Consider the following 25,987-nt stretch of genomic DNA (forward strand, 5'->3'; position numbering starts at 1 on the left):
CACGCAGAACTCTCCCTTCACTCACTGCCTCCGGAGATACGGATGCGGGACCCGCAAAGAATTCAAGTCCTCTCTCGGTGGCCACGGAACTCTGCGGCTGCAGTCAACATCCGCATCAAAACAGCAAGCGTAGTCTCTGAACCTGTTTCCACATTTGGCGCAGCTCCGCACAGCAGACAGGAGGGTGGTGTGAGTGGCCCGCTGTGCGTTTACCGAGCCCACAGACTCAGTAAGCGCATCGGAGGCAGCGAGAGCAATTGCGGTGATGCAGACCGGTGCCGCGACCGGCCCATCTGATAAGGACGCAGAACACAATGCGCTGTTAAAAAAAAAAAAGCATGCAAAACTGCACTAAAAAAATCCGCGAAATTGCGAGGCCGCAAAAGGTGAACCGCGTTATAGCGAGGGACCACTGTACACAGAAAATTCACAAGAGGCATAGATACGGGAATCGATAAAGAATCGGCTCGATGAGCGAAATCGATAATGGTATCGATAGATAAAATCTTATCAACACCCATCCCTAGTTAACAGTCAAAGTCATACCACCGACACCATGCAGGACGAGGACCACCTTTTCACTTCACAATCTGAGCTGATCAGCAGCTTTGTGCGTGATGTAGTTTGTGTCTGATGCGAGGTCTATGAGTGTGCCAACTTTCTGTCCCGCGTTTGCTGTGATATCCAATAACATCAGTGTGACTGGTGGTTCTGACAGTCCATTCTTCTCCAGTAGTTGGGGCAACGATTGCATGCCAACTCGAGAGTTACTGTTGGTGAATCTCTTTCGGCATCTGATTGCCATTTCCAGAACTCTTCTTGCTCTGTGATTAGTTTGCTTGTCACCACAGTGCTTTTCTGGCTGATGTCACCAGCTTTTTGCAGCTGTGTGGTGCTGTCTCTCTAACATAGAAAGTAGTGGTGATCTGGACGACCCCCTTTCTTGCATTCTGGGTTTCTAGGTATGCATCTGTGCAATCGTCTTTTCTTATATGCCAGCCAAGATGTTTCAGTGTGGCCTTCTTCTCTGGAACAGTTAAATTCTTAAATTTCCTGCAGTAGAAGAGTTTGTTGTAGTGTCTTTCATCACAACACACACCACATGTGCTCTCAAGCTCTTTTTTTGTTGTCCTGGTTATAGCAAATTTCTTCTCTGGTCGTCTTGGTGGGAGGCTTCGGACTTGTCACTTACTTTTAACGGTTCCAACCTTTCAAGGATGCCCTCCTGTTTTTTTTTTTTTTCAGGAATTTAACGAGCATATCCAAGTGGTAATCAGAGGTTACTCCAATGCTTGGTTCCACCATGGGAATGAGCCAGTCATGTTTCACAAAGTTGGGAAGTTTACTTTCAATTGTCTGGATTGCCAAGGGGTTCTTTACTGCGTTAACATTGTCCAGTTGTGTCAGGTTGCTTACGGGTTTTGCAACTGCTTGAACAAGGACAATTACCTTGCGTGGTTGGTTTCCCCGAACAGGTGGCACTCTTTCCAAGTCTTCTAGTATTTCAAGTGCTATAGCAGACTTGTTACCATACCTGTTCCACAGGACTCTGAACATATCCTCAGCCGAGGTACAACGTTGACAATTGTAAGTCCTTCACAATCCTGTCATCATCACTGTCCAACAGTTGGATCTTTTTACTTCGATGGATCCAGTTGGTTCACCCTGTTTTTCCCAATCCTCCTTCCATCTATAATAATCTCTGCTGTTGCCGGTGAATACAGGAAGTCTGGCTGGTTTTATTCTGACAATTGGATTTAATGTTGCTGGGGTGGGGGGTAACCTGTGACCAGCTCCTACAGTTTCCTCTGAAACTCTTCTTGCACTCACAAACTCTGCTTTCCGTTGGTCTACTCTCTTTTTTACAGTTCTGATGTCTTTAACTCAGTCATGTCACTGTCCGTGAGCATTTCTGTTCCCCATTAAAGGTGTACATTAAAAGGCAGAATGGAGCACTTAAAAAAAAAACAGAATTAAAAAAACACAAACTAAAACAGAATGGACAGGATGGAGTTGCGGCTCAAGTCTGTCAGTCCTTGAACAGCTGAAGCAGAAGCAGTGGGTCCAAGTGTTTCCAATCAGCCAATCAAACTGGGACAGTCCCCTGAAGAACATCCCTGGACCTTCCACAAACTCTGCTATCACAATCAAAAGCTAACCCTGCACTGGTCAATTTAACCATTCCTCCTAAGAAAAAGTATGTGTAAACTTTGCGTCTCTGTCCCTTTATCAGATTTCTGCCTTTAGATGTAAAGGTACTGTACCTGTTGCCATTCAAGTGAAAATGTCAGACTAACCTCCAGCCTGATGGTTTCTAATTAAGAATCTAAGACTAACGCTGAACAGAACGCCAGTCTGACGCATGTTACTTCCTCAGGTGAGGCGGTACCCATTTACAGTTGTATGGACTGGGACAATGCAGATTAAGGTTTTGTCCAGGGACACAGACAAGTTGCACGAGAGGTCCAGCTGCTTATCCACTGAGTCAGCTGCTCTCTGGAGATGAGCACCAGACTAAGATGGACATTTCAACCCATTTTCTTTAGTGAATCAAACTGTATGTTTGGAATTCCGAATGGATTCAATCCAAACTTTCACAGCATCAACTCCAAACTGGGCAACACAAACATGAAAAATACTTTTTAACATTTTACCTGAGGAAGGAACATCTTGCCAGCTCCAAAGAGATCACCAACCACTTTCATGCTGTTCATCAGGGGTCCCTCAATAATATGCAGAGGTCGAGGATACCGGTGAAGCTGAGCTCGACACTCCTCCACGTCTTCCACCACGTACTTCTCTATTCCCTGCAAAGCAATGACACATGATTGTGCACCAGACAAAATAAATGAATAAATAAATAAATAAGTAAAACATATTCAACAGGAGGATTAAGGACTTTGATCAATGGCACCCTGGTGTATTGTCTGTCTGACACGGAAACAAACGGAGGATCCTGTGCTGTCCAATCAGACCGCTCAGTTCAGCTTGTTGTGGCTTTTCAAGAACATCTAGACTAACATCCAGGGTTTCTGTGAACATACAGGCCTGAAGGCTTCTGTGGAAAGAACACTCACTCTGATCAGGCTCGTGTTCTGAGGGTTTGTTCTGGGGACGTGAGCATGGCTCCAGTGTAAGCTAAATGCAAGAGACATGTTCCTGTGGCTCCACAGAAAACAGCTGGTGGTCCATTTTTGGACAATGCTTCAGGGACACATGGCCAGTTAGAGGGTCTTAGATGTGTGTTGGAGAAGAAGAGGAGATGCTCAGAAGACAGTGTGACATTACATTTTGTCGACTGTGTTGAGACCAGACTGGACTCTGTGATGTCGATATGAAACTTCTGAATATTAAGCACAGCCATAAATCAGGAGATTCAGTCCAGGAATATTAGCGTTAGAGGGACGGGAGGTACAGTTACAGCTTCTGACAGATGGCTCACAGGATCCACAAACACACAACAGGGGCAGCAGGACTGATTCCAAGTCACCAGACTGGGGTCAGCAGTGCTGTGGAGACGTTTGGACTCATCCTACTCTGGTACCGTTCAGAACTCACACAGTCAGGGGAAAGACCTTTATTTTATTTGGGTGGAATCCCGGAAAAGAAAAACATGGATAAACTAGGAAAGGAGGTGGGGATGAGGTCATGATTAGTGTATGTTGAGAAAATCCTGTTGAAATTAAAAACCTGTTTCAAGGGAAACCTGGAACAACTCAGCAGCTCTGCTATAATGACCTTAATGTATTTACGAGGTCTGTTAGAAAAGTATCCGACCTTATTTTTAAAAAAAAAAAAACATATGGATTTGAATCACGTGTGATTACATCAGCCAAGCTTGAACCCTCGTGGGCATGCAAGAGTTTTTTCACGCCTGTCGGTGACATCATTCGCCTGTGAGCACGCCTTGTGGAAGGAGTGGTCCAGCCCCTCGTCGGAATTCCTTTGTCTGAGAAGTTGCTGAGAGACTGGCGCTGTGCTTGATCAAACTTTTTTCAAAAACTGTGAGGCACATCCGAGTGGACACCATTCGAGAAATTCAGCTGGTTTTCGGTGAAAATTTTAACGGCTGATGAGAAATTTTGGATTGTTTCTATCGCTGTAAGGACTTCCCACGGAGCGGGACGTCGTGCAGCGCTCCAAGGCGAAGTCGTCATCCTGTTTCAAGCTGAAAACCTCCAAATTTAAGCCTCTGTTGACCCAGGACGTCGTGAGAGAACAGAGAACTTTCAGAAGAGGTCGGAATCAGCAGTTTATCCGGACATTCCACTGTTAAAGGAGATTTTTTTAATGAAAGACGTGCGGACGGATTGGCGTGTCGGTTCGCAGCCGGCGCGGCATGCCCGCCACAGGAAAAACACCTCCGTTGGAAGCCTTAGGGACAAGTTGGAACATGCCCTGCTGTTAAACAACTTCTCAGATACTCACTCAACTGAAAGCCACCAAAAGCCACCTGGATTTTACAAATGGTTATCAACACGGAGGTGTTTTTCCTGCGGGTCTGCGGGTCACAGAGCTTTCTCTTATTGTGCTCCTGTTCTGTGGAATGATCTTCCTGCGTCAATAAAACAGTCAGATTCTGTGGAGACTTTCAAGTCCAGACTTAAGACGCACTTATTTTCCCTTTCATATGGCTAGCATACTGGTACAGTTTTACGCTTTTTACTCTTAATTCATTTTATTAGTAATTGGAGCGGGGCGCGGCCTCAACTTTACCTAAATTCTGGGTCTTTTAGTGAAGTTTAGGGCTAGTGGCCGGCGATCACCTTAGTATTTCTCTGTTTTTCTTGTTGTTTAATGCTCACAAATTATAAAGTATTTCCTGTCTTTCTAATGCCTGATTCTGTTTTTTCTCTCTGTTTAAGGTGCAGCTCCATCCAGAGATGGGAGTTGTGTTCGTGTTGGCGATCCTCCTGTCCTGTGCGCCAATAGCATTTCTTGTATATTCGTCCGTGAATTGTTCTGTGAATTCTTCTGTAATTTATGTTTTGTCGCATGGCCCAAGCAGAGCGTCACCCCTTTGGAATCTGGTCTGCTTGAGGTTTCTTCCTCAGAGGGAGTTTTTCCCTTACCACTGTTGCTCTGGGGGTTGGCAAGGTTAGACCTTACCTGTGTGAAAGGCTTTGAGGCAACTCTGTTGTGATTTGGTGCTATATAAATAAAAATTAAAAAAATAAAATAAAATAAATACACTGTCGAAAATACACCTGTGGCAAATGTAGGAAAGACGCACATTGGGAATGTGGAAACTGCTAGTTATGACAACTGTATGCTACTTTTGTGTGCTTTGTATAGCCTTCATACAGTAGTGTTCAGAATAATAGTAGTGCTATGTGACTAAAAAGATTAATCCAGGTTTTGAGTATATTTCTTGTTACATGGGAAACAAGGTACCAGTAGATTCAGAAGATTCTCACAAATCCAACAAGACCAAGCATTCATGATATACACACTCTTAAGGCTATGAAATTGGGCTATTAGTAAAAAAAAGTAGAAAAGGGGGTGTTCACAATAATAGTAGCATCTGCTGTTGACGTTACAAACTCAAAACTATTATGTTCAAACTGCTTTTTTAGCAATCCTGTAAATCACTAAACTAGTATTTAGTTGTATAACCACAGTTTTTCATGCAGTTTTTCATCTTCACATCTGTGAGGCATTAATTTTGTTGGTTTGGAACCAAGATTTTGCTCATTTACTAGTGTGCTTGGGGTCATCGTCTTGTTGAAACACCCATTTCAAGGGCATGTCCTCTTCAGCATAAGGCAACATGACCTCTTCAAGTATTCTGACATATCCAAACTGATCCATGATACCTGGTATGCGATATATAGGCCCAACACCATAGTAGCAGAAACATGCCCATATCATGATGCTTGCACCACCATGCTTCACTGTCTTCACTGTGAACTGTGGCTTGAATTCAGAGTTTGGCGGTCGTCTCACAAACTGTCTGCGGCCCTTGGACCCAAAAAGAACAATTTTACTCTCATCAGTCCACAAAATATTCCTCCATTTCTCTTTAGGCCAGTTGATGTGTTCTTTGGCAAATTGTAACCTCTTCTGCACATGTCTTTTATTTAACAGAGGGACTTTGCGGGGGATTCTTGCAAATAAATTAGCTTCACACAGGCGTCTTCTAACTGTCACAGCACTTACAGTTAACTCCAGACTGTCTTTGATCATCCTGGAGCTGATCAATGGGTGAGCTTTTGCCATTCTGGTTATTCTTCTATCCATTTTGATGGTTGTTTTCCGTTTTCTTCAACGTGTCTCTGTTTTTTTTGTCCATTTTAAAGCATTGGAGATCATTGTAGATGAACAGCCTATAATTTTTTGCACCTGCGTATACGTTTTCCCCTCTCCAATCAACTTTTTAATCAAACTACGCTGTTCTTCTGACCAATGTCTTGAACGTCCCACTTTCCTCAGGCTTTCAAACAGAAAAGTATGTTCAACAGGTGCTGGCTTCATCCTCAAATAGGGGACACCTGATTCACACCTATTTGTTCCACAAAACTGACAAACTCACTGACTGAATGCCACACTACTATTATTATGAACACCCCCTTTTCTACTTTTTTTACTAATAGCCCAAATTCATAGCCTTAAGAGTGTGCATATCATGAATGCTTGGGCTTGGATTTGTGAGAATCTACTGAATCTACTGGTACCTTGTTTCCCATGTAACAATAAGAAATATACTCAAAACCTAGATTAATCTTTTTAGTCACACAGCACTACTATTATTCTGAACACTACTGTATGTAGCAAGCCTTTTCTTTTAGAGAAATAAAATTTTGTTTTCTTCCTGATGTTATACCTTCTGTTTGTTGTTATTCCAAGATGAAATTTTTTTTTTTGTTTTTGTTTTTTTTTGGGGGGGGGGGGGGGGAATCCCAGTTCTATGACATTGTGAGCTTAGTACAGTAAATTGTCATTGTAATTGGTGTTTAGCTGACAAACAAATTACCATTCATTAAGGATTTTCATCAGAAATACTTCTGCCCTTCTTAAAATGATAGGCAATTATTAAAATAAGTGTTTTTTAGGACAAACAGAAAATGTAGCTCAGATAAAATGATAAAAATAGGGTAAAACTGTTTGTTGGCTCAATAAAATCTAAAATGAAAAATGGTTCCTCTTAGTACATGAAATAAGATATGACCTCAATGAAATTGACTGCAAAATGAATAATGTTGCAGGGGCAATGGAAACTAATGGTGGCAGACAAACTGAGAATTGATGTCCAGCACTCAGGCTCAACTGGACACGACAGAGGAAAGTGGCCTGGACACAGGTGTCAGCAGAGAAAAAGCAGCCTATTGTTTCTTTGGAATGTGCCAATTAACACATGAAGGCCCAGACAGTTTCACTTGAGCTGCATGTTAATTCCTCTCCAAATGTTAGCATATGGAGAGGAATTAACATGTTTTGCAAAGAGGAGGAGGCAGGCAGCAGAAAGAAAAATCTCTGGGCCTACAGGTGTTAATGAGTATGTGAAAGTTATTATAATTACCTTAATGAGTGCGTGCTCCAGCCTCTCCTCCGGACTGTTCTCCCTCCACTCGTCTGTCTGGATCACCTTCCTCCCTTCTTTTACGTTGTTCCGTTTCTGGGAAAATGCACATTAGGGAGGAGTTGAAAGGATTATTAACTGATAATACAGAGAACAGGAAACATGTTTTAGGCAGGTGAAGGAAATTTGAATTCTTTAAAAACGACCGAAAATAAAAACATGTACACAAAAACAGTGTGTTTATTTTAATAATTATTGCTTAATTGTTACACATAAAACACTGAATACACATATGTGACCAGGCTTCATCTCAAAAAGTGATTAATTGCTTTTGGGTGCTACAGTTTTAATAGGAAATCAGATTCCTCCATCATTCAGGTGTGAGCAGCTGAGCTCTTATTTAGTGATTGTTAGCACCTACCTTTGTGCAATCAAGCAAGAGTGACTCATGAATGTTCGTGAGTGCAGTGGAAAGAATATTTTCATTTGTAGAAAAATAAATGAAAATATTCTTTCCACTGCACGAATGGAAAACATTCATTGTTTGTGTTATATGACACCTAAACTCAGTGTCATTTCACACTGAAATGACAAATTAGAAAGATGTCTCTTGTAGGAACAGGAAGCCACCACCAGGGGGGAGAATAGGGCCTTTGTCTGCCTGACAGTTCACGCTGACTGGTCGGCGAGGTGCCACCGCATGTGCAGATTTGCTCCTCATCAGTGCGTGTGGAAGCACACATCTGCTTTCCTCAATCCAGCAATAAATAAATGAATAAATAATTAAATAAAATCACAATCTGAACTTGTTCAGTTCTTAATCTGACAGCACTTCCATGACCACAATAGATGTTCCTGTGGAAATCTAATGGGGGCAGAGCAACAGAGCAAAACATATGGGACAAAAATCCACAGTAAACACAACCAAAATGCACCATACATGACATCACTCATGCAGTGGGATAAATAATAAATGTCACGTGACAAGGATCTATTCAGGTGTCACATGGTCACAAATTAAAGGGGAACCTCAATAAACAAGCAGAAAACTTAACAGTGCTTATTAATACCCCGACCTGTGCAGACGTGTTTAATATTACATGTTCATGTTGGACACTGCACTGTCCAACGATGACATCAACCCGGAGCGGGCCCTGTCCTTCCCTTGAAACTGGAGTGTGCTCGGTACACAGCGCTGTGGCATCCACGAAGCACCGCGAGTGAAAAAATGATTTCAAATCAATTCCAACTTGTTTTTATTTGTTTGTTTTTACTGGGTTTAATCTGCTGATTATTTACTTTAATTAAACTTTCCACAACATGCAACATGCCAGGATCCTGAAATGGTCTGTGTTCTTCTAGAACCCCCAAGGACACAGTCCACTGCAACCATCTGGACTAAATCCATCAGAGCTGCCTAAAAAAACATAAAAGATATTTCATGAAATAAAACGATTTTGTTTCCTTTGAAAACTACAATAAAAATCTAAAACTTATGTTGAAACAATATCTGGAGCACTTTGTGTGTTCAATTACACTTGAATGTGTACCACTGAAACATAAAAAATAATAATAAAATAAATTATAAAATACAGTCAACAGACTCTGAAGTGTTCTGGACAAAGAAAGAGTCAGTCTCCAAATATGGAGAAAGTGGCATTAATGACTCAAGTTTCGGTTGACACTGATTTGAGGCAGAATCAAGGAAAAACATACTGATGCATACTGATACTAATGTCGTTTTTGGCCCTTGTGGGGGCCCTTAGAACGCTTCAAAAAGAACAAGGTTTTTTTTTTTGGTTTGTAGTAGCCTCGCAAAGAATCTATGTGACATTTGAGTTCAACAATTTTTCTGCAATTACAGGTGAACCCCATTAACTCGCTTTTGCGTAACTCGCGTTTTGGCTTAACTCGTGGTCGAATATGAAGATGACTGTATAAAAGACTACTGTATGTTTTTGGTCAGCCTCTTTAGCTCATGGTTTCAGATAACCGGCAGTTCGATTTTGTGGACCCCAACTCATGCGGGTTAACGAGGTTCACCTGTAATTGAAAAGTAGGAAAAATAATGTCATAGTAATTAAATCACAGTCAACCTGACAGTCAACCAAGGAATGTCTGTACCAAATTTCAGAAAAATTCTGCAAAATGTTTTGGAGAAAATCAATAGACAATTTTTACCCCTCCTTGGGGGTACATTTGTGGCAGGGGGTAAATTTTTGCGTAGGTTGACAATGATTCAAGGAATCTATAAGCAGATTTATAAAAAGTCATTAAGCACTTTTTCAGCAATAATTTTGGGGGCCCTTACAACAATTCAAAGACTTTTTTTTGTCTGTAGGCAACTTCCCAAAGAATATTTAGGTAAAACTACAGAAAACATTATTTAACAGTTTTTCTGCAATACAGGATAGAATCAAACTGTGAAAAATGGTATGTTTTTCCCTTTTTGAAGAAAGTACAACTTACCATGGCCAGACAGTAGGGCTCTACATCATTTCTCAAAAATTGTTACAATAATTTGGATGTCCAAAGATCGACACATTTATGTGCTTAATATTGCATATAAATTTTAATTAAATACATTCATAAATTATAGTGTTGGTGTGTAACTCAGTTTTTAATACTTTTGTTATATTCCTTAATGTGTGTTGTATTAGTATTATCTTTTACCAATTTTCACCTTTTCTTTGCCTTTATCCCAACTTAACATCACAACCTACGTTTGTTTGATAAGATTACTAACCCCAAGACCATTAATGATTTTCATATTTATCACTGCCCTCACCCTAATTAACTTGATTAGAAAGCTAGAATGCCAATCAGACTCAGTTATGTCCAAACTTAGCAGACATTGCTCTAAAAAAGAGATAGTGGTTCACATCCCACTTAAGTTATGCAGAGAAGATAAATTAAGAAAACATTTTTATTTGAGTCATCAATTTCACTTAATGCAGAATTGTAGTAATACTAGGACACAGAGTAATACTGATAATATTAATAATACTTTAGTTGTCAAAATATTATATTATATATTATTATATATTATATTATAATAGCCAAGTGGCCTGTGTGTGTGTGTGTGTGTGTGCGCGCACGCGCCCGATCATGCTTCCTATGGCTTCAATCAGGCAAAAACCGGAGAGCTGACATTTACTGTTTGGTATGCTTATGTATTTTGGGTTAAGAATAAACACTGTGAAAATAGAAAGCTGATAGGACAAATATTTTTGGAGAAATTAGCAATTTTAGCTACCCAATAAACAACAGATACTGTGCTGCAATGTGGAGTTCAAGGTTTTGAGGTTTTAAATGTTATTGTGGTTTACGTTAGATTAACAGTGTTGTTAGTGTTTTATTGTGGTTTTGTGGTGCAATTGGTCTGGTCAGTTTAGAAAAGTCTCAAGTTGCTATTACCATGAGTGACTTAAGTTTTATGTTGGAACCATGAGTGAAAATGTTGTGCTTTTAATGTTTTCAGCCACTGTCTAACCGCAAATTAAAACCACCTGCTTACAGCAGCTATGCGTGTGTGCAACTTCGATCAGGGACAAATAGAGCACAGCTGATATTTGCTGTTTGGCATCCTTATTTATTTTGAGTCAAGGATGAACGGCGCCAAAACGGAATGCTGATAGGACTAATAGCTTTGGAGAAGCTATAAAATATTAGCTAACGTTGCCATTTACATTTTGGACTCACACACCTTTCCAGCGGGGGGCAGTACATCATTTTTATGTTAAAAGCATGAGTCTAGTGCATATAATTGCAAAAATGTTAAAAAATACATGGATGACACAAGAAAGTGAAAACACTTATTTCCATTGTGGTCCATTAAAAAAATCAAATGACAAAATAGAATAATAAAATAATAACAATGATGATAATAACAACAATAATAGTGTGTATATGATAACAACAACCTAAACAATTTATAAATACATTAAGTCAGTAAATTAACATTAAGAATTACATAATTAACAGGAAGTAAAAGAGTTCCTCTTCTAAAAATTGTTGAAGTATAATGGCCCAGTCACACGGCACACAACGATTCCTGAACAAAGGGAAAAAGCAAAAAAGTCACAATTCGTTGAGAAAAGGTGGACGAAAGAGCTTTATCACCAAACAGTCTGCGAAGCAAGACCGCAAAAGGGATGAAAGAGGAACTTAAAAAAACAGAAGCTCACGATCTTGACGCTTTAAATGAAATGCGCCTGGAGCCACAGCTGGAGCAGTGTGTGTCTGCATCACTGAGTTCCAGGACTCGGCGCTGGGATGGAGCTCATACCGCCTGAGTACTGAAGAAACTGCAAACAGAAGCTGTGGAGATCTGTGTGCATGTCGATGGACCACCTGCTCTGGTTCCTCATCCAGAACAAAAGCGGGATCATCTCCATCATTAGAATCCACACTGTCTGTCGACATGCTGCGCGCTTCTCTGGCTCCAATTAAAAAAAAAAAGTGTGCTCTGGTCACTGCTGTATCACTGTATCACGTTACTAAGCCATATATATTGATTTATAACAGAAAACTGTCAAAAGGGAGAATAAATATAAATATAAGTGTAAAGATGATTGAAATGATTGAAAACTTTGTAATTTTTCACTTGGTCTTCATGATGGTTTGTGGGTCTGCTGTTGTGTGAAGGTTACTAACTGGTGCCCTATAGGCCAAGTTTGGCCCAGCCTCCTTTAATGTGGACATGCTTTACCAGGATGTCTAGACGAACTTAGGTGAAAAAAGCGGGTGTACATGCACCCTGAAATCTGTCAGGGATGACTCTTTGGATTCTGACAACAAACGTGCACATTAAATTTTGCTTTCCCGAAATATATTGTTTGCACCAATTGAGTTACATGTACAGAAATTAAACAGGAGAGGAATTCAATGTTTTGTTTCATGATGTTATTTCTGGCATAAAAATTTATTTAAGTCAGACTGTAGAAGCCCATCCCTTCATACATAATTCACCATTATCACTAACTGTCTAATCACAGACACACAGGCAGACAGTGTTTTCATTTCTTTGTCGATAGATTCCATAAATGCGCTGTCATGTTAATATTACATCATAGCAGGTGACTGATGATATGTGCAGGAACAGTGTATGTACGTAGTGAAGCTGTGCATGTCAGTGTTGCACTCTTTGTACAGCACACAACCGTGCTGGACTAAAGACCTGGGCCCGTATCCTAGAAGCAACCTAAGGCTAAAAATAGCTCCTAGTGGCGTTATTCTTAGAATTTCTTAGAATTTTCCCTTGGTAAGATGAAAGTTGTCCGCAAAGCACCTTAGGCCTTAAGAGAGCTCCTGAGGTGCCAAACTGGTAAGAGTAGTGAAGAGGAGTTTTAAGAAGCCTAAGAGTGTCTTAAGCAGAGAAAAGACAGAGAGGAAGCAGAGACATTCTCCGTATGTAAGATGACAGTGAGTCAGTATCACGCTACCGGCTTGATGTACGTAATTATTTATTTATTTTTTTTACTATCTTAATGTATTTATAAATTATTTAGGCTATTGTTATCATATACACACTTCTAATATTTTTATTATTATTGTCAGTATTATTAATATTGTTATTTTTCTATTACAACTCCTGGCAAAAATTATGGAATCACTGGCCTCGGAGGATGTTCATTCAGTTGTTTAATTTTGTAGAAAAAAAGCAGATCACAGACATGACACAAAACTAAAGTCATTTCAAATGGCAACTTTCTGGCTTTAAGAAACACTATAAGAAATCAAGAAAAAAGATTGTGGCAGTCAGTAACAGTTACTTTTTTAGACCAAGCAGAGGAAAACAATATGGAATCACTCAATTCTGAGGAAAAAATTATGGAATCACCCTGTAAATTTTCATCCCCAAAACTAACACCTGCATCATATCAGATCTGGTCGTTAGTCTGCATCTAAAAAGGAGTGATCACACCTTGGAGAGCTGTTGCACCAAGTGGACTGACATGAATCATGGCTCCAACACGAGAGATGTCAATTGAAACAAAGGAGAGGATTATCAAACTCTTAAAAGAGGGTAAATCATCACACAATGTTGCAAAAGATGTTGGTTGTTCACAGTCAGCTGTGTCTAAACTCTGGACCAAATACAAACAACATGGGAAGGTTGTTAAAGGCAAACATACTGGTAGACCAAGGAAGACATCAAAGCGTCAAGACAGAAAACTTAAAGCAATATGTCTCAAAAATCGAAAACCCTAACCCTAAACCCTAACCCTAACCCTAACAAAACAAATGAGGAACGAATGGGAGGAAACTGGAGTCAACGTCTGTGACCGAACTGTAAGAAACCGCCTAAAGGAAATGGGATTTACATACAGAAAAGCTAAATAAAAGCCATCATTAACACCTAAACAGAAAAAAACAAGGTTACAATGGGCTAAGGAAAAGCAATCGTGGACTGTGGATGACTGGATGAAAGTCATATTCAGTGATGAATCTCGAATCTGCATTGGGCAAGGTGATGATGCTGGAACTTTTGTTTGGTGCCGCTCCAATGAGAGTTATAAAGATGACTGCCTGAAGAGAACATGTAAATTTCCACAGTCATTGATGATATGGGGCTGCATGTCAGGTAAAGGCACTGGGGAGATGGCTGTCATTACATCATCAATAAATGCACAAGTTTATGTTGATATTTTGGACAATTGAAAGGATGTTTGGGGATGATTAAATCATTTTTCAAGATGATAATGCATCTTGCCATAGAGCAAAAACTGTGAAAACATTCCTTGCAAAAAGACACATAGGGTCAATGTCATGGCATAGGGTCAATGTCAACCAGCAGATCTGATTTGATGCAGGTGTTAGTTTGGGGGATGAAAATTTACAGGGTGATTCCAGAATTTATTCCTCAGAATTGAGTGATTCCATATTTTTTTCCTCTGCTTGGTCTAAAAAAGTAACCATTACTGACTTTTTTTCTTGATTTCTTATAGTGTTTCTTAAAGCCAGAAAGTTGTCATTTGAAATGACTTTAGTTTTGTATCATGTCTGTGATCTGCTTTTTTTCTACAAAATTAAACAACTCAATGAACATCATCCGAGGCCAGTGATTCCGTAATTTTTGCCAGGGGTTGTATTATTGCATCTATTTTGTCATTCGATTTTAAATGGACCACAATGGAAATAAATGTTTTCATTTTCTTGTAGTATTAGATTAAGTATAAGATTACACGTCTTAATGCAGTTCAGCTTATATGATCGGTTGATTCCACTGTCCAGTCACGACTAGAAGGGCTGAGCATGTTTGTCTTTTTATTTCTCCTCCCCTGCGTGACAACCAATCACAGCTCAGAGGACTGCATCACACCTAGCAATGGGGTCAACCCCGCCTCCTCACAAAGACAGGAGTTTGTCTCCTCCTTGCTCAGAGTTGCTCTCAGATACTTCCTGGCTCGCTCTAAGGCTGATTCCTTTCCAGGAAAATTTTGGCTAAATTAAATTGAAAGGACTGAGTTGCTTCGTGGATACAGGCCCTGGTTTTTTAGCTAGTCTAAGCACAGCCCTTTTGGGGGCTGGACAATAACAATGGACCAGTTCTGCAACAAACCACAGCTCATTTCCAGACCAACGTGTCCATGGTAGCACAAGTCTTATGGCTTGACAATGCACCTCTGTGTGTACGAATGACACTGTGTCAGGTGGAAATGAGCAGTATCACTTGCACTGGGGGTTGCACTGATTTGCAGCAAGTTTACAAATGTGCCATGTTTATGAGGTAAGACGACTGCCTAAAACCTAAAACCTCTGCACAGTGCTGGACACTTCCTTGCAATCCAAATATTAATATTTTTTAAAGGTTCAAATGTAAGATCTGGTTGTTTTCTGGTGAAAAACTGCCACACAGATCAGAGACTTCACATCAAAACATGCATCCTATAAAATGAACAATGTTCATAACTACTTTAGTACAACAAACAGCAAGAATGGAAAAAAGTGTCAAAATCTCTTCTGCTGGATTATTTATCATCCTATTGAATCCTATTTAACAAACAGAAGTTTCTCAGTCATGACTGGTGATCTGTCGTCCTCTGTTGCCTCGCTGTCATTTGGAGTGCCACAGGGCTCCATCTTGGGCCCCATTTTGTTTTCACTATATATACTGCCACTTGGGTCCATTTTTTCCAGACATAATCTAGCATTTCATTGCTATGCAGATGATCTGCAAATTTACTTGCCCGTGTCTTCAAACAGAGGGGATGCCACCAAATGTCTAATGGACTGCATTGGTGATATAAAACTGTGGTTATCACAGAATTTTCTCCATTTAAATGAGGATAAAACTGATTTTATTTTGGTTGGTGACTCAGTGACTTCTGATTTTGGCTTGTTGTCGTCTCACTTTAAATCTGCTGTGAGAAACCTTGGAGTAATATGTGATGGCACTTTATGATTTGATAAACATCTTGACAGTATGGTTAGAGCAAGTTTTGATCAATTGCATCTTTCAAACCAAAGTGAAGCCTTTTTTAAATCGCACAAACCTGGAGAGAACTATTCATGCTTTTATAAGCTCGAGAATAGACTATTGTAATGCACTTTATTTTGGGGTTTCCCAGCGCTGTCTTGGTCATCTTCAGCTGGTACAAAATGCGGCGGCCCATTATTTAACAAATACACAACAACGTCAGCACATCACACCAGTCCTTTATTCTTTGCACTGGCTTCCTGTTTCTTTTAGAGTTGATTTTAAAATTTTGCTGTTTGTTTTTAAAGCCCTAAACAGCCTTGCCCCTTCTTATCTGTCTGAACTTCTGAATGTTCGCAACTCAGACCAAGCCTTGGGGTCCACCAATCAGTTCCTACTGGAAGTCCCCAGAACCAAGTCTAAGTACTGGAGGGATTGGGTCTTCTCTGTTGCAGGGCCCAGACTCTGGAATAAACTGCCCTCTGATATGCGTTCTATAACTGATGTTGGTCTTTTTAAATCGAGGCTCAAAACTTATTTATCCAGACTAGCTTTTAACACAGAGTAGCACACTGACACTTTATCTTCTATTGTGTTTTCTTGTCTTGTTTTAATGTGTTTTTATTTATTTTTTATTCTATATTGTTTTTTATTTTACTGTAAAGCACTTTGGTCACCTTGAGTGTTGTAAAGGCCTCTATAAATAAACATTGATTGATTGAGGTCACTGAACCCAAATATTCTGAAGGTCATCCAACAATGGGTGGATGGCTGGGCTGGATGAGTGAGTGGACGTACCTGTGCATAGAACAGTAGTTTGTCAGTAGCATCTGCGTCTCTGTTCCAGATCAGGTTTTCACACAGTAACAGCAGCTCCTGATCAATGTCATCGTACACTGGCAGATTCCCCGCATTCACGATGCCCATATCCATCCCAACCTGGGACCAGAAGAGAGAACAGAGTGTCATCATCCAGTCAGCACGAGCCCTCTTCATGCTGAACCAGTCACAGTCTTCTGAGATTATGTTTCTCATGTGCTGCATGCACACAGGGACAAACGGTGAGGGTGGTGGACACAGTTGAACAAAAGACATTCTCCATAGCCTCTCCAAACTCCTCCTACACCAGAGTTTTTGGCTCAGCCACCACTGAGGCTGGAGTCCTTCTGGCCTGCCGATGCCCATCCACCAACTCCACAGACCTCTATGCAAAGTCCCACGGGTCTACTTAGTGTTGACTTAGTTCTAAAATTTCTCCTTAGTGTTGACTTGGTTCTAAAGTGTCTCCTTAGTGCTGACTTATTGTTAACTTTGGTGTTCGGGGTGGGGCCTGGGGGGTCCTGCTGGCTGTGATGGGGGAGTCTCAGGTGATGGGGGAGTCTCGTGTGCTTCCTGGCTCAGGGGTTTTGGTCCCGCCCTTTGTCTGGGGGCCAGATCCCGCCCTGGTAGGGCTCAGTGGTCCCTGCCCGGGTTTTGGGTTTGGTCATGCTGGCTCCTTGGCCCCTCGTCCCCGCTGCCGCTCGCTCCTCCCTTTGGGGGCCGTGGCTCGGGTGGTGTGGTTCTGGGGCACCCTGTGCTGTCCCCCTGGTGTGTGGGATTGTTCCCTGTGCCTCTGTGAAGGGGGGGAGCGGTGTGGGGGTGCATTCTGGCCCGCCTGTGCCGTTCCCCTGGTGGTTCGTCAGGCTGCCCCAGTGGCTCTGGTTGGTGTCCTTTTCTGGCCCCTATGCCCTTCAACTGTCCCTTTTCTCCTTGCATCTCCTGGGGCCCTACGTCTTGGACCCATTTCCGTCTGTTGCATGCAAACAGCCATATAGTTATACAGTTTGTTACATGCCAGAGTGGTCCACGTCATATGGTAAGGTTCTGTACTTTTGTCTTGGCCCAACACACCAGCTACAGTAGTGATTGGTTATTTAGCTGTGATCTGGGTCTCTGTGTGTGGATGGTTGTGTGTTTGTGGCCGTCACCACAATTCGGTTTTGGGTGCTCTCAAGGGGATCAAGACTCTGGTGTCCTAGATTAGGGTATGAATGCTCACTAACTAGACAACAGACTGTTGCTGTCATTGCTGGTTCATGTGTGGTTGTTTGTCCTGGTATGTTGTACTGTTGGGGTCCCGTGTCCGTGGTGTCTCACTTTTCATCACTTCACAGTTGTTGCTGTTGCCACTTGTTTTTCATTCTTGTCTGTCTTGATGTTGTTATGTTGGCTTTGAGTCTGTTGAGTAGGACGTCATAGGCTGATTGGGCAGGGCGGATGGGGGTCACACACGAACAACACGCAGTAAATGCTATCTTGTCTTGCAAGAAGAAATTGCATGTATGTGTATTTATGTATATAAATGGATCTGCCAGTGTGGCGTTTACCATCACTATATATGCAGACGGGGAAAAAAAAGCTTTACTAAACCTTTTTGTTTCATATTGTGACAGATGGATAAATTATTTGTAATTTAATTTCGCCTCAATGATGAAAAAAATATTGTGACCCTGTCTATAAATTCTCCACTTATTTTACATCTTACACTTATCTTTTCAGGGTGCTCAAGATATCAAACAATTGGTTAGAAAAAACCAAGAAACCAACAAAAACCCATCAGTAGCATCGCCATCCTGTGACAATGACCTGGTTACTTTGGATAATCCACATTCTGAATAGAGTGGAATCAATACATTTGACCTTTGGGTCTTAAGGTGAACTGTGTGAGTCTGTCATTGTGCGCGGATGTGCACCTTGATAGCGTGGTAGAGAAACACTCCGTGCATGGCTTCTCGAATGGCCTCCATTCCTCGGAAGGAGAAGGACAGGTTGGACAGACCTCCGCTCACCCTGGCTCGTGGTAATGTCCTCTGTACACAGACACGAACACACAAAGACACAGTCCAATCTGGACGTTAACTTCTGTAGCGGGTATGATTACTGTAAATACAAGTAATCAAGCAGTCAGATTGAGGCGTCATAATAAATTACTTTGAGTGTCTGCATCAGGTGGAAAAGTGTTACATTTATTCACTGTGACACCTGAGTGCTGGATTACACTCACAGAGACACGGCCGCACGGCCATAATGTCGTAGCTGATTCAGGCAGTACACCTCATTAGTATCTCTGTAAGTAACCACTTGTTTGACACAAAGTCATTCCCGCAGTACCCAAGGATCCTCCAGAGAGACGGAGTACCAAAGACATCTAGTCATCATCATCAGCCACCTGTTAACGCCAAGATCTCAAAACCATAGAGCAAGACAGGAGGCACCAGGACCCTAAAGACCTGGACCTTCATTCTTCATTCTCATTCTCAAAAACAATAAAGTTTATCACTTCGAACATTAAATATCTTTGTAGTGTATTCAATTGAATATAGGTTGAAGAGGATTTGCAAATCATTGTATTCTGTTTTTATTTACATTTTACACAACGTTCCAAACTTCACTGGAACTGGTGTTGTAAACAAGTAAATAATAAATAATATTCATTCATTCATATCTTATATTTTTTCAATGTAGTCAAATCTGGGTAATATTATTATGTGCAAAAATGTCTTTGAAAAGTCTTCAAAAGTGGATCTTTAAGGGGTTTGAGTAGGGGCTTCCCCACCTCTCACCCCTGTTGGTCTGTCTTGCACACTCTGTGCGCTGCTGCAGAGAAGACACGTAAGTGGATTCACTGGCTGTTATTAATTGTTGTTATCAGCTCAAGCGCACTGTGATTATCTAAAATTGTGATCACATTGTGTACTGCAGTGCATTGGTGTATTTTTTTTTTTTAAACACACCTTGCTGTGTGTTGATAATCTGGCCGCTTGCTCCTCCTCGCAGACAAAGCAAGAGGACGTGCACTTTTTTAGTGAATCTCGTTTAACTGAGTAATCAGGTTGATTCTTAAGCATAGTTTACACATAGACGGTTTTGTCGGCGGGTAGTACGTAGACCGAAGTTCGCGGTAGTTCCGGCTGTTTTCGCTGTGGAAAGGGGTGGAGCATTTCGCCAACATTTTGACCGCCGTACTAGCCGCAAATACGCGGATAAAACGCCGCTAAATCCGCCGAATAAAGCGGCATTTTGACGCTGTAGCATCCGGCACACGTCAGGCAACGGGGGTTAATACCCAGTTCTATCCTTTACAATCACAGGTTAAGATGCGCATGAGAATGGCGGTGTTCTGTTGCCGCCGATAATGCCCTGTGTACCGCTGGATTTATCCAGGCAAATCCTGCATTACTCCAGGAACTTTTGCATACAGGCACCGCCTGGTCGTGGTCTCCATCTTTAAAAAAACAGTACTGAGAGTGTAGTCCAATTACAGAGTAATCACACTTCTCAGCCTCCCTGGTAAAGCCTATGTCAGGGTCCGAGAGAGGAGACTTAAACCGTAATTCCAACCTCCAATTCAGGAGGAGAAATGCAGGATCTGTCCTGGTTGTCGAATGGTGGACCAGTTCTTTACCCTCCCTAAGGATATTAGGAGGGTCTTGGGAATATGACCAACCAGTCTACATGTGTTTTGTGGACGTGGAAATGGTGTACGATCGGGATGCTGCAGAAGAATGGGGAATAGAAGCACTGCAACACACAGGTAGTGCTTCTATTGTCTCTACATGTTAAATGATGGAGTACTCTGAGTATTCTGTTTGGGGTCCATGCTGTGCAGATTCCATGTCACAATTTCAAGTTGCTGCATGTTTGCCTTATAACCAAAAACAATAAACACAATAGATAAAGTGACACACAATGAGCAATATGCAGAAAAATGTCCATGATGCTTGTGAATGATGTGCAGCAACGTATAACTCAGTGGTGCGCAAACTGTGCTACGCATACCACCAGTGGTACGCGAGTGCTGTCTGGTGGTATGTGGGGGAATGTCATGATTTTCAATATTTTTTCCACATTTTCACTTAAAAAAAAAAAAAAAATCGGAAAAATACAATGCATTATAAATACAACTTTCAAACGAAATGTGTAGCTTGAGATAATTAAAATAGTGTCTTTTAAAAAATATTTGTTGCAAACGTACTCTGCTTACGTAGGCATGTACAGGCTGCACGGAATCATGGGATCACTAGCATGGGATCACTCACTTCAAATTGTTGGTGCGAGCAGGAACAGAAACATAAATGCGAAGGGTAAATAAATGTAATGTTCTAACGTCGAAATGAGTTTAAAAGCGTGGCTAAGTGGAGAGAAAACGACAGAGAAAAGAAAAGTTGCAGATCAGGATGGAGAGGATATTGGTTCGAGCAATGTGGAAGCAGAACAGAGTAGCACTACTTCAAGTGCTAATGAAAGATGCAACGCTGACCCTGAAATGCCCGCGGCTTCTTCGAACAGAAAGCGCCGCAAAGCTGCACGAAAATATGACCCAACATATCTCGAGCTTGGGTTCTTTTGGAGCGGGACCGAGGAAGAACCAAAGCCACAATGTGTTGTGTGTTCTGAAGTACTGTGCAACGACTCAATGAAACCAGCCAATCTCAAACGGCACCTACACACTAAACACCCAACTTTAAAAGACAAGCCGGTGGACTTTTTTCGAAGAAAACGTGACGAGCTGAAGCAGTCAAAGTCCGCCATTCGTTCCTGTACTGCACCGTCAGCCTGACGCACAGGAGGCTTCCTACAAAGCTAACCTGTTCGTAGCTAGGTCAGGTGAGCCACACACCATCTGCTCGAAGCTATGTCTACCGCTTGCTAAAAAAATAACACACATCATGTGTGGGGAGAAGGCAGCAAAAAAGTTGGACTTGGTGCCACATTCCAAAGACACTGTTTCCCGGAGAATACGGTCAATGTCAGACGACGTTCTGAAAACACTAATTGAACGAATTAAAAATAGACGATTTAATTCCCTGCAACTGGACGAGACGACAGATGTCGCAGATATGGCAAATTTGCTGGTGTATGTGAGGTACGAATACAAAGGTGCAGCTCATGAGGATTTCCTGTGCTGTCAGCCCCTGGAGACCAGAACTACAGCTGAGCACATATTTCAGCTACTGAACACGTTTATCCAAGAACATGGGATTGATTGGGAAAAGTGTATCGGTGTCTGCACAGACGGCGCCAGGGCAATGTGTGGACGCCACAGTGGGAGTAGCAGCCCGGATTCGCGAGGTGGCACCTGAGATGCGATGGACACACTGCAGCATCCATCGCGAGGCGCTTGCTGTAAAGAAGATGCCTAATGAGTTGAAGTCTGTTCTCGACTCTGCAGTAAAAACTGTGAACTTTATTAAGGCCCGACCGATGCACTCCCATCTGTTTCAGGTACTGTGTGATGAAATGGGCAGTGAGCACGTCCTTCTCCTTCTTCATACTGAAGTAAGGTGGTTATCAAGAGGCAAAGTGCTCTCAAGACTGTTCGAGTTGCACAGAGAGGTCCTGATGTTTTTACAGGACAAGAACTTTCCTCTGTCACACCTTTTTGAAGACACTGTATGGCTCAGTGAGCCTGCGTATTTGTCCGATATATTCTCGCGTTTGAACGACTTAAATTTGGGATTGCAGGGACTCTCTGTCAACATTTTTGACGTGCAGGATAAAATCAGCGCAGCGCTGAAAAGATGGAACTGTTCGAAATCAAGAGCCAAAGCAGGTGATGTTCAGCTTTTCCTTCTTTGGAGAGTTTTTTGTCTGACAACGACTTGCAACTTGATGACAGCGTCAGAGATAACATCACTGCGCACCTCGTCTCCCTCAGGCAGCAACTCAGGGAATATTTCCCTGTGACACCCAAAGAAAAGAACTGGATGAGAAACCCTTTCAACATCGAAACCTCGGACATGCCCACGGACTTAACTGTCGCTGAGCAGGAGAGTTTAATTGAACTGTCTTGTGATGAAACTCTGAAATGTAATTTCAAGAAACAGTCGCTGCTGGACTTTTGGATACAGCAACACGGGGAATACCCCGTGCTGTCGGACAAGGCCGTGCGCGTTCTCCTGCCTTTCGCAACGACCTATCTATGTGAGAAAGGTTTCTCTTCACTGGCTGCCATAAAAACAAAATACAGGTCAAGGTTGGATGCTGAGCCAGACCTAAGATTGAAACTGTGCTCTATAGAGCCAGGCATCAAAGGACTGTGCGCAGAGAGACAGGCACACCCCTCTCATTAGGTATGCAAGTTATTCATATTCAGCAACATGCTGGTACCTCTGTGGTTCATTTTTATGTCATTCTGATATCTATGTTAGAGGGGTGTTAACAATAAACTTGGTTTAAGGAGTATTACTAAAACACTTTAGTAGCAGTTTGTTTTATTTGTCGACCAGATTAGGAGCATGATTTGTGCCATTTTCATTCAGTTGCAGTGCAGATGTAACAACTTTTGAGTGTGTTTATTTTGCTCTGTATTTTGAGGAGTATGTGAGAATTGTTGGACAGAGTTGTAAATGTCTGATTCAGTAAGGGAACAATTCAGGTAACAATAAATAACCACAATAAGGAATAAACATCTCTCCTGTGTGTTTAAAGCTAATTGAGAAGGCATATATGGCTATATTTTAAAATCAGTCATCATGGTGCTACTCAGACAGCTGAATTGTTTCTCAGGTGGTAACGCAGTATTAAAAGTTTGAGAACCACTGTATAACTGATGCATTCCACTGTGCAATCGAACTTCCAGATACAATTACAGGGGGATGTCAGTGGGAGGGGCTAGTAAAGCCAAGGCGTTACCTCTCTATCTCAGTGTCACTTCGATAATGGAGACTTTTTTTCACTACAGATTATTTTCACCGTCTTTAATGGCTGGTTCCTAACAGGCAGGAACTTCCTGTGTTGGTCCAGGAATTCACATGGGAACTGGTCCTTCAGTCCAAAGTCCATCAGCTTCCTTCAGCTGTCTGCCCTGGTGCTGGACCGTAACTTTCTCTTTATAATGTGCAACTTTAATGACAATGGCTCATGGAAGAGTCTTCTGTGACTTCTGGCTCCAGTCCAGTGAAAACAGTAAAACCTGGTCCTGCTGGTATTTCTGCTTCTTCAGTTTGGTTCAGGGTCTTCAGACGTGTAAGGATAATGAGAAGCTACCTCCTATTTTTGTTTATAATCTTGTAGCCCCTATTTGTGTTTATATAATCTTGTTTATTTTCTGTCATTCATCTTGCTGCAGTTATACATCTAGACCTGTGTTGTTCGGGCATTACAGAAATAGAGCAGTAGCCCACCATGACACTAGGGGGAGTAGCTACTTAGGTGAGCATGGCTTCCACTTCTGTTGCAAGTGCCGAAGAAGTACATCAGGCAGCAGAGCTGGAAGCAGGACAGAACTGCTCATTTTGTAACACAATATAAATGTCCGTCTTTTACAGGTAAGATTACAGGAGTTAGGTAGTAAGATATGGGAGTACAGTGAGAACGGGAACTGGGATAATGGTGGGAATGTCAGCCAGTTATTGCCGTTGTGTGTGTGACATGGTTAAGAGAGATTAAAGTAGCAGCTAAGCTAAGCAAAGCTAACTGTTGCATGTTAATAAGAACAACCGTGGGGTTTCCCTGAGTATAAAGCCATTGTGCCTAAATGTAAGTAAAATTGTAGTACTAGAACTCCAACCAATAAGATGTAATTTAGTTAAGTATGTGTTAGTGGTTTAAACTAGTGTCCATACCTGTGATGTCATTTCTGGTCACGTTTGTAATTTCACATTCTGTTCCAAGTGCCGAAGAAGTACTTCGTGCAGCAGAGTTGGAAGCAGGACAGAACTGCTCATTTTGTAACACAATACAAATGTCCGTCTTTTACAGAACCCACGAGTAAACACTTTAATCATAACACACTTGATGTCATCATTCATGTGTGCAACACATGCGTTCCATAACCCAGGAACAGCACCAGAGGTCTCTCACACTGTGTGCTTTATCTCGGTTTAAACACAGGGCTGGGAGTGTGTTTTAGACACTTTACCCCCCTCATATTAAAATGGAATCACATTGGAACCTTGAATTTTTTAAAATATTTTGGCTTGTAAACCCAACTGAACTGATTTACTCATTTATTACCCCGTTTATTACGACAGGTCCTTTACCGGTGCATCTTATTGACATTTGGATGAGTTTTATGTTGATTTTGAAATAAAATGACAATGAACTCTTCATATTATAATTTTTTTTTAAAGGCTTGAATTGATGAACTCTGTCCATTCTGTGTTATGAAGATAAGACCACAGGAAACACCTGCTGACGGTTTTGAATTGATCGCTGATGTACTTGTACCTTGATCATCTCCGTTGCCCTGATGAAGTTGATGGCATAGTCATTGTGTTCCTCCATGCCTGTGCCGATAGTGAGGATGTTTGGGTCAAAGATGATGTCCGGAGGGTCAAACCCCACTTCAGTGACTAACAGCTTGTACGCTCGAGTGCAGATCTCGACTTTACGCTCTGTATCAGTAGCCTGGAGAGGACAGGACACTTGTCAGGACTTTGTTTTTCTGTTTGTTTTTGTGTGTGCATGTGTGTTTTCACACCTGTCCCTCCTCATCGAAGGCCATTACCACCACAGCGGCCCCGTAGCGCTTCACAGTAGCAGCTCTGAGCAGGAACTGCTGCTCCCCTTCCTTCAGACTGATACTGTTGACGATACACTTCCCCTGACAGCATTTCAATCCAGCCTCGATGACTGAGAAATCAGAAGAGTCGATACAAAGAGGAACCTGGAGACAAGAGGAGGCAACTGTAAAGTGTTTTTCTTAGATTACAGAGAAGACATTTTAAAAAAAAAAAGCTCAACATCAAGTGGACTGACAGGGCGTTAGAACCAGGTGAACCAAACACAAACACCTTGGATCACCTGCTTTGTCTTTGCACAACATGCACTGCATGCAGATAAAAAATAACATCCTACGTTGAGTTTGAAACATTTGTTTTGAGTTTGCATGACTGATTTTCAGAGTGCACAAAAGTGTGTGCAACAAAACAGAGCAGAAAGTGAAAGCCCTAAACCTCTGCCACCTGTCCCCAGTTGGAGGCAGCAGTTAGAGAAGAACGGGTGAAGCACAAGCAAGTTTCTGGACTTGTTACTTCATCTTTTCTCCTGAGCACTTCAAATCA

The 25,987-nt window shown here is 41.7% G+C and overlaps 1 protein-coding gene across 3 annotated transcripts in view; it reads right to left on the reverse strand.

Moving 5' to 3' along the window:
• The window catches only part of mtr (5-methyltetrahydrofolate-homocysteine methyltransferase), a 148,564-nt gene that overhangs the window by 60,141 nt on the left and 62,436 nt on the right, over positions 1-25,987 (reverse strand). For 2 of the 3 annotated variants that reach the window (XM_034194169.1, XM_034194167.1), the window contains exons 15-20: positions 25,405-25,590; positions 25,152-25,331; positions 18,674-18,790; positions 16,740-16,880; positions 7,520-7,615; positions 2,655-2,807 (exon numbers count right to left, since the gene is read on the reverse strand). In XM_034194169.1, the coding sequence (XP_034050060.1) occupies positions 2,655-2,807; positions 7,520-7,615; positions 16,740-16,880; positions 18,674-18,790; positions 25,152-25,331; positions 25,405-25,590 (873 nt within the window). The remainder of the gene's footprint in view (positions 1-2,654; positions 2,808-7,519; positions 7,616-16,739; positions 16,881-18,673; positions 18,791-25,151; positions 25,332-25,404; positions 25,591-25,987) is intronic. The other variant, XM_034194168.1, reaches the window with a different exon arrangement.

This window comes from Thalassophryne amazonica, chromosome 18 (assembly GCF_902500255.1).
Source record: "Thalassophryne amazonica chromosome 18, fThaAma1.1, whole genome shotgun sequence".
NCBI lineage: Eukaryota > Metazoa > Chordata > Actinopteri > Batrachoidiformes > Batrachoididae > Thalassophryne > Thalassophryne amazonica.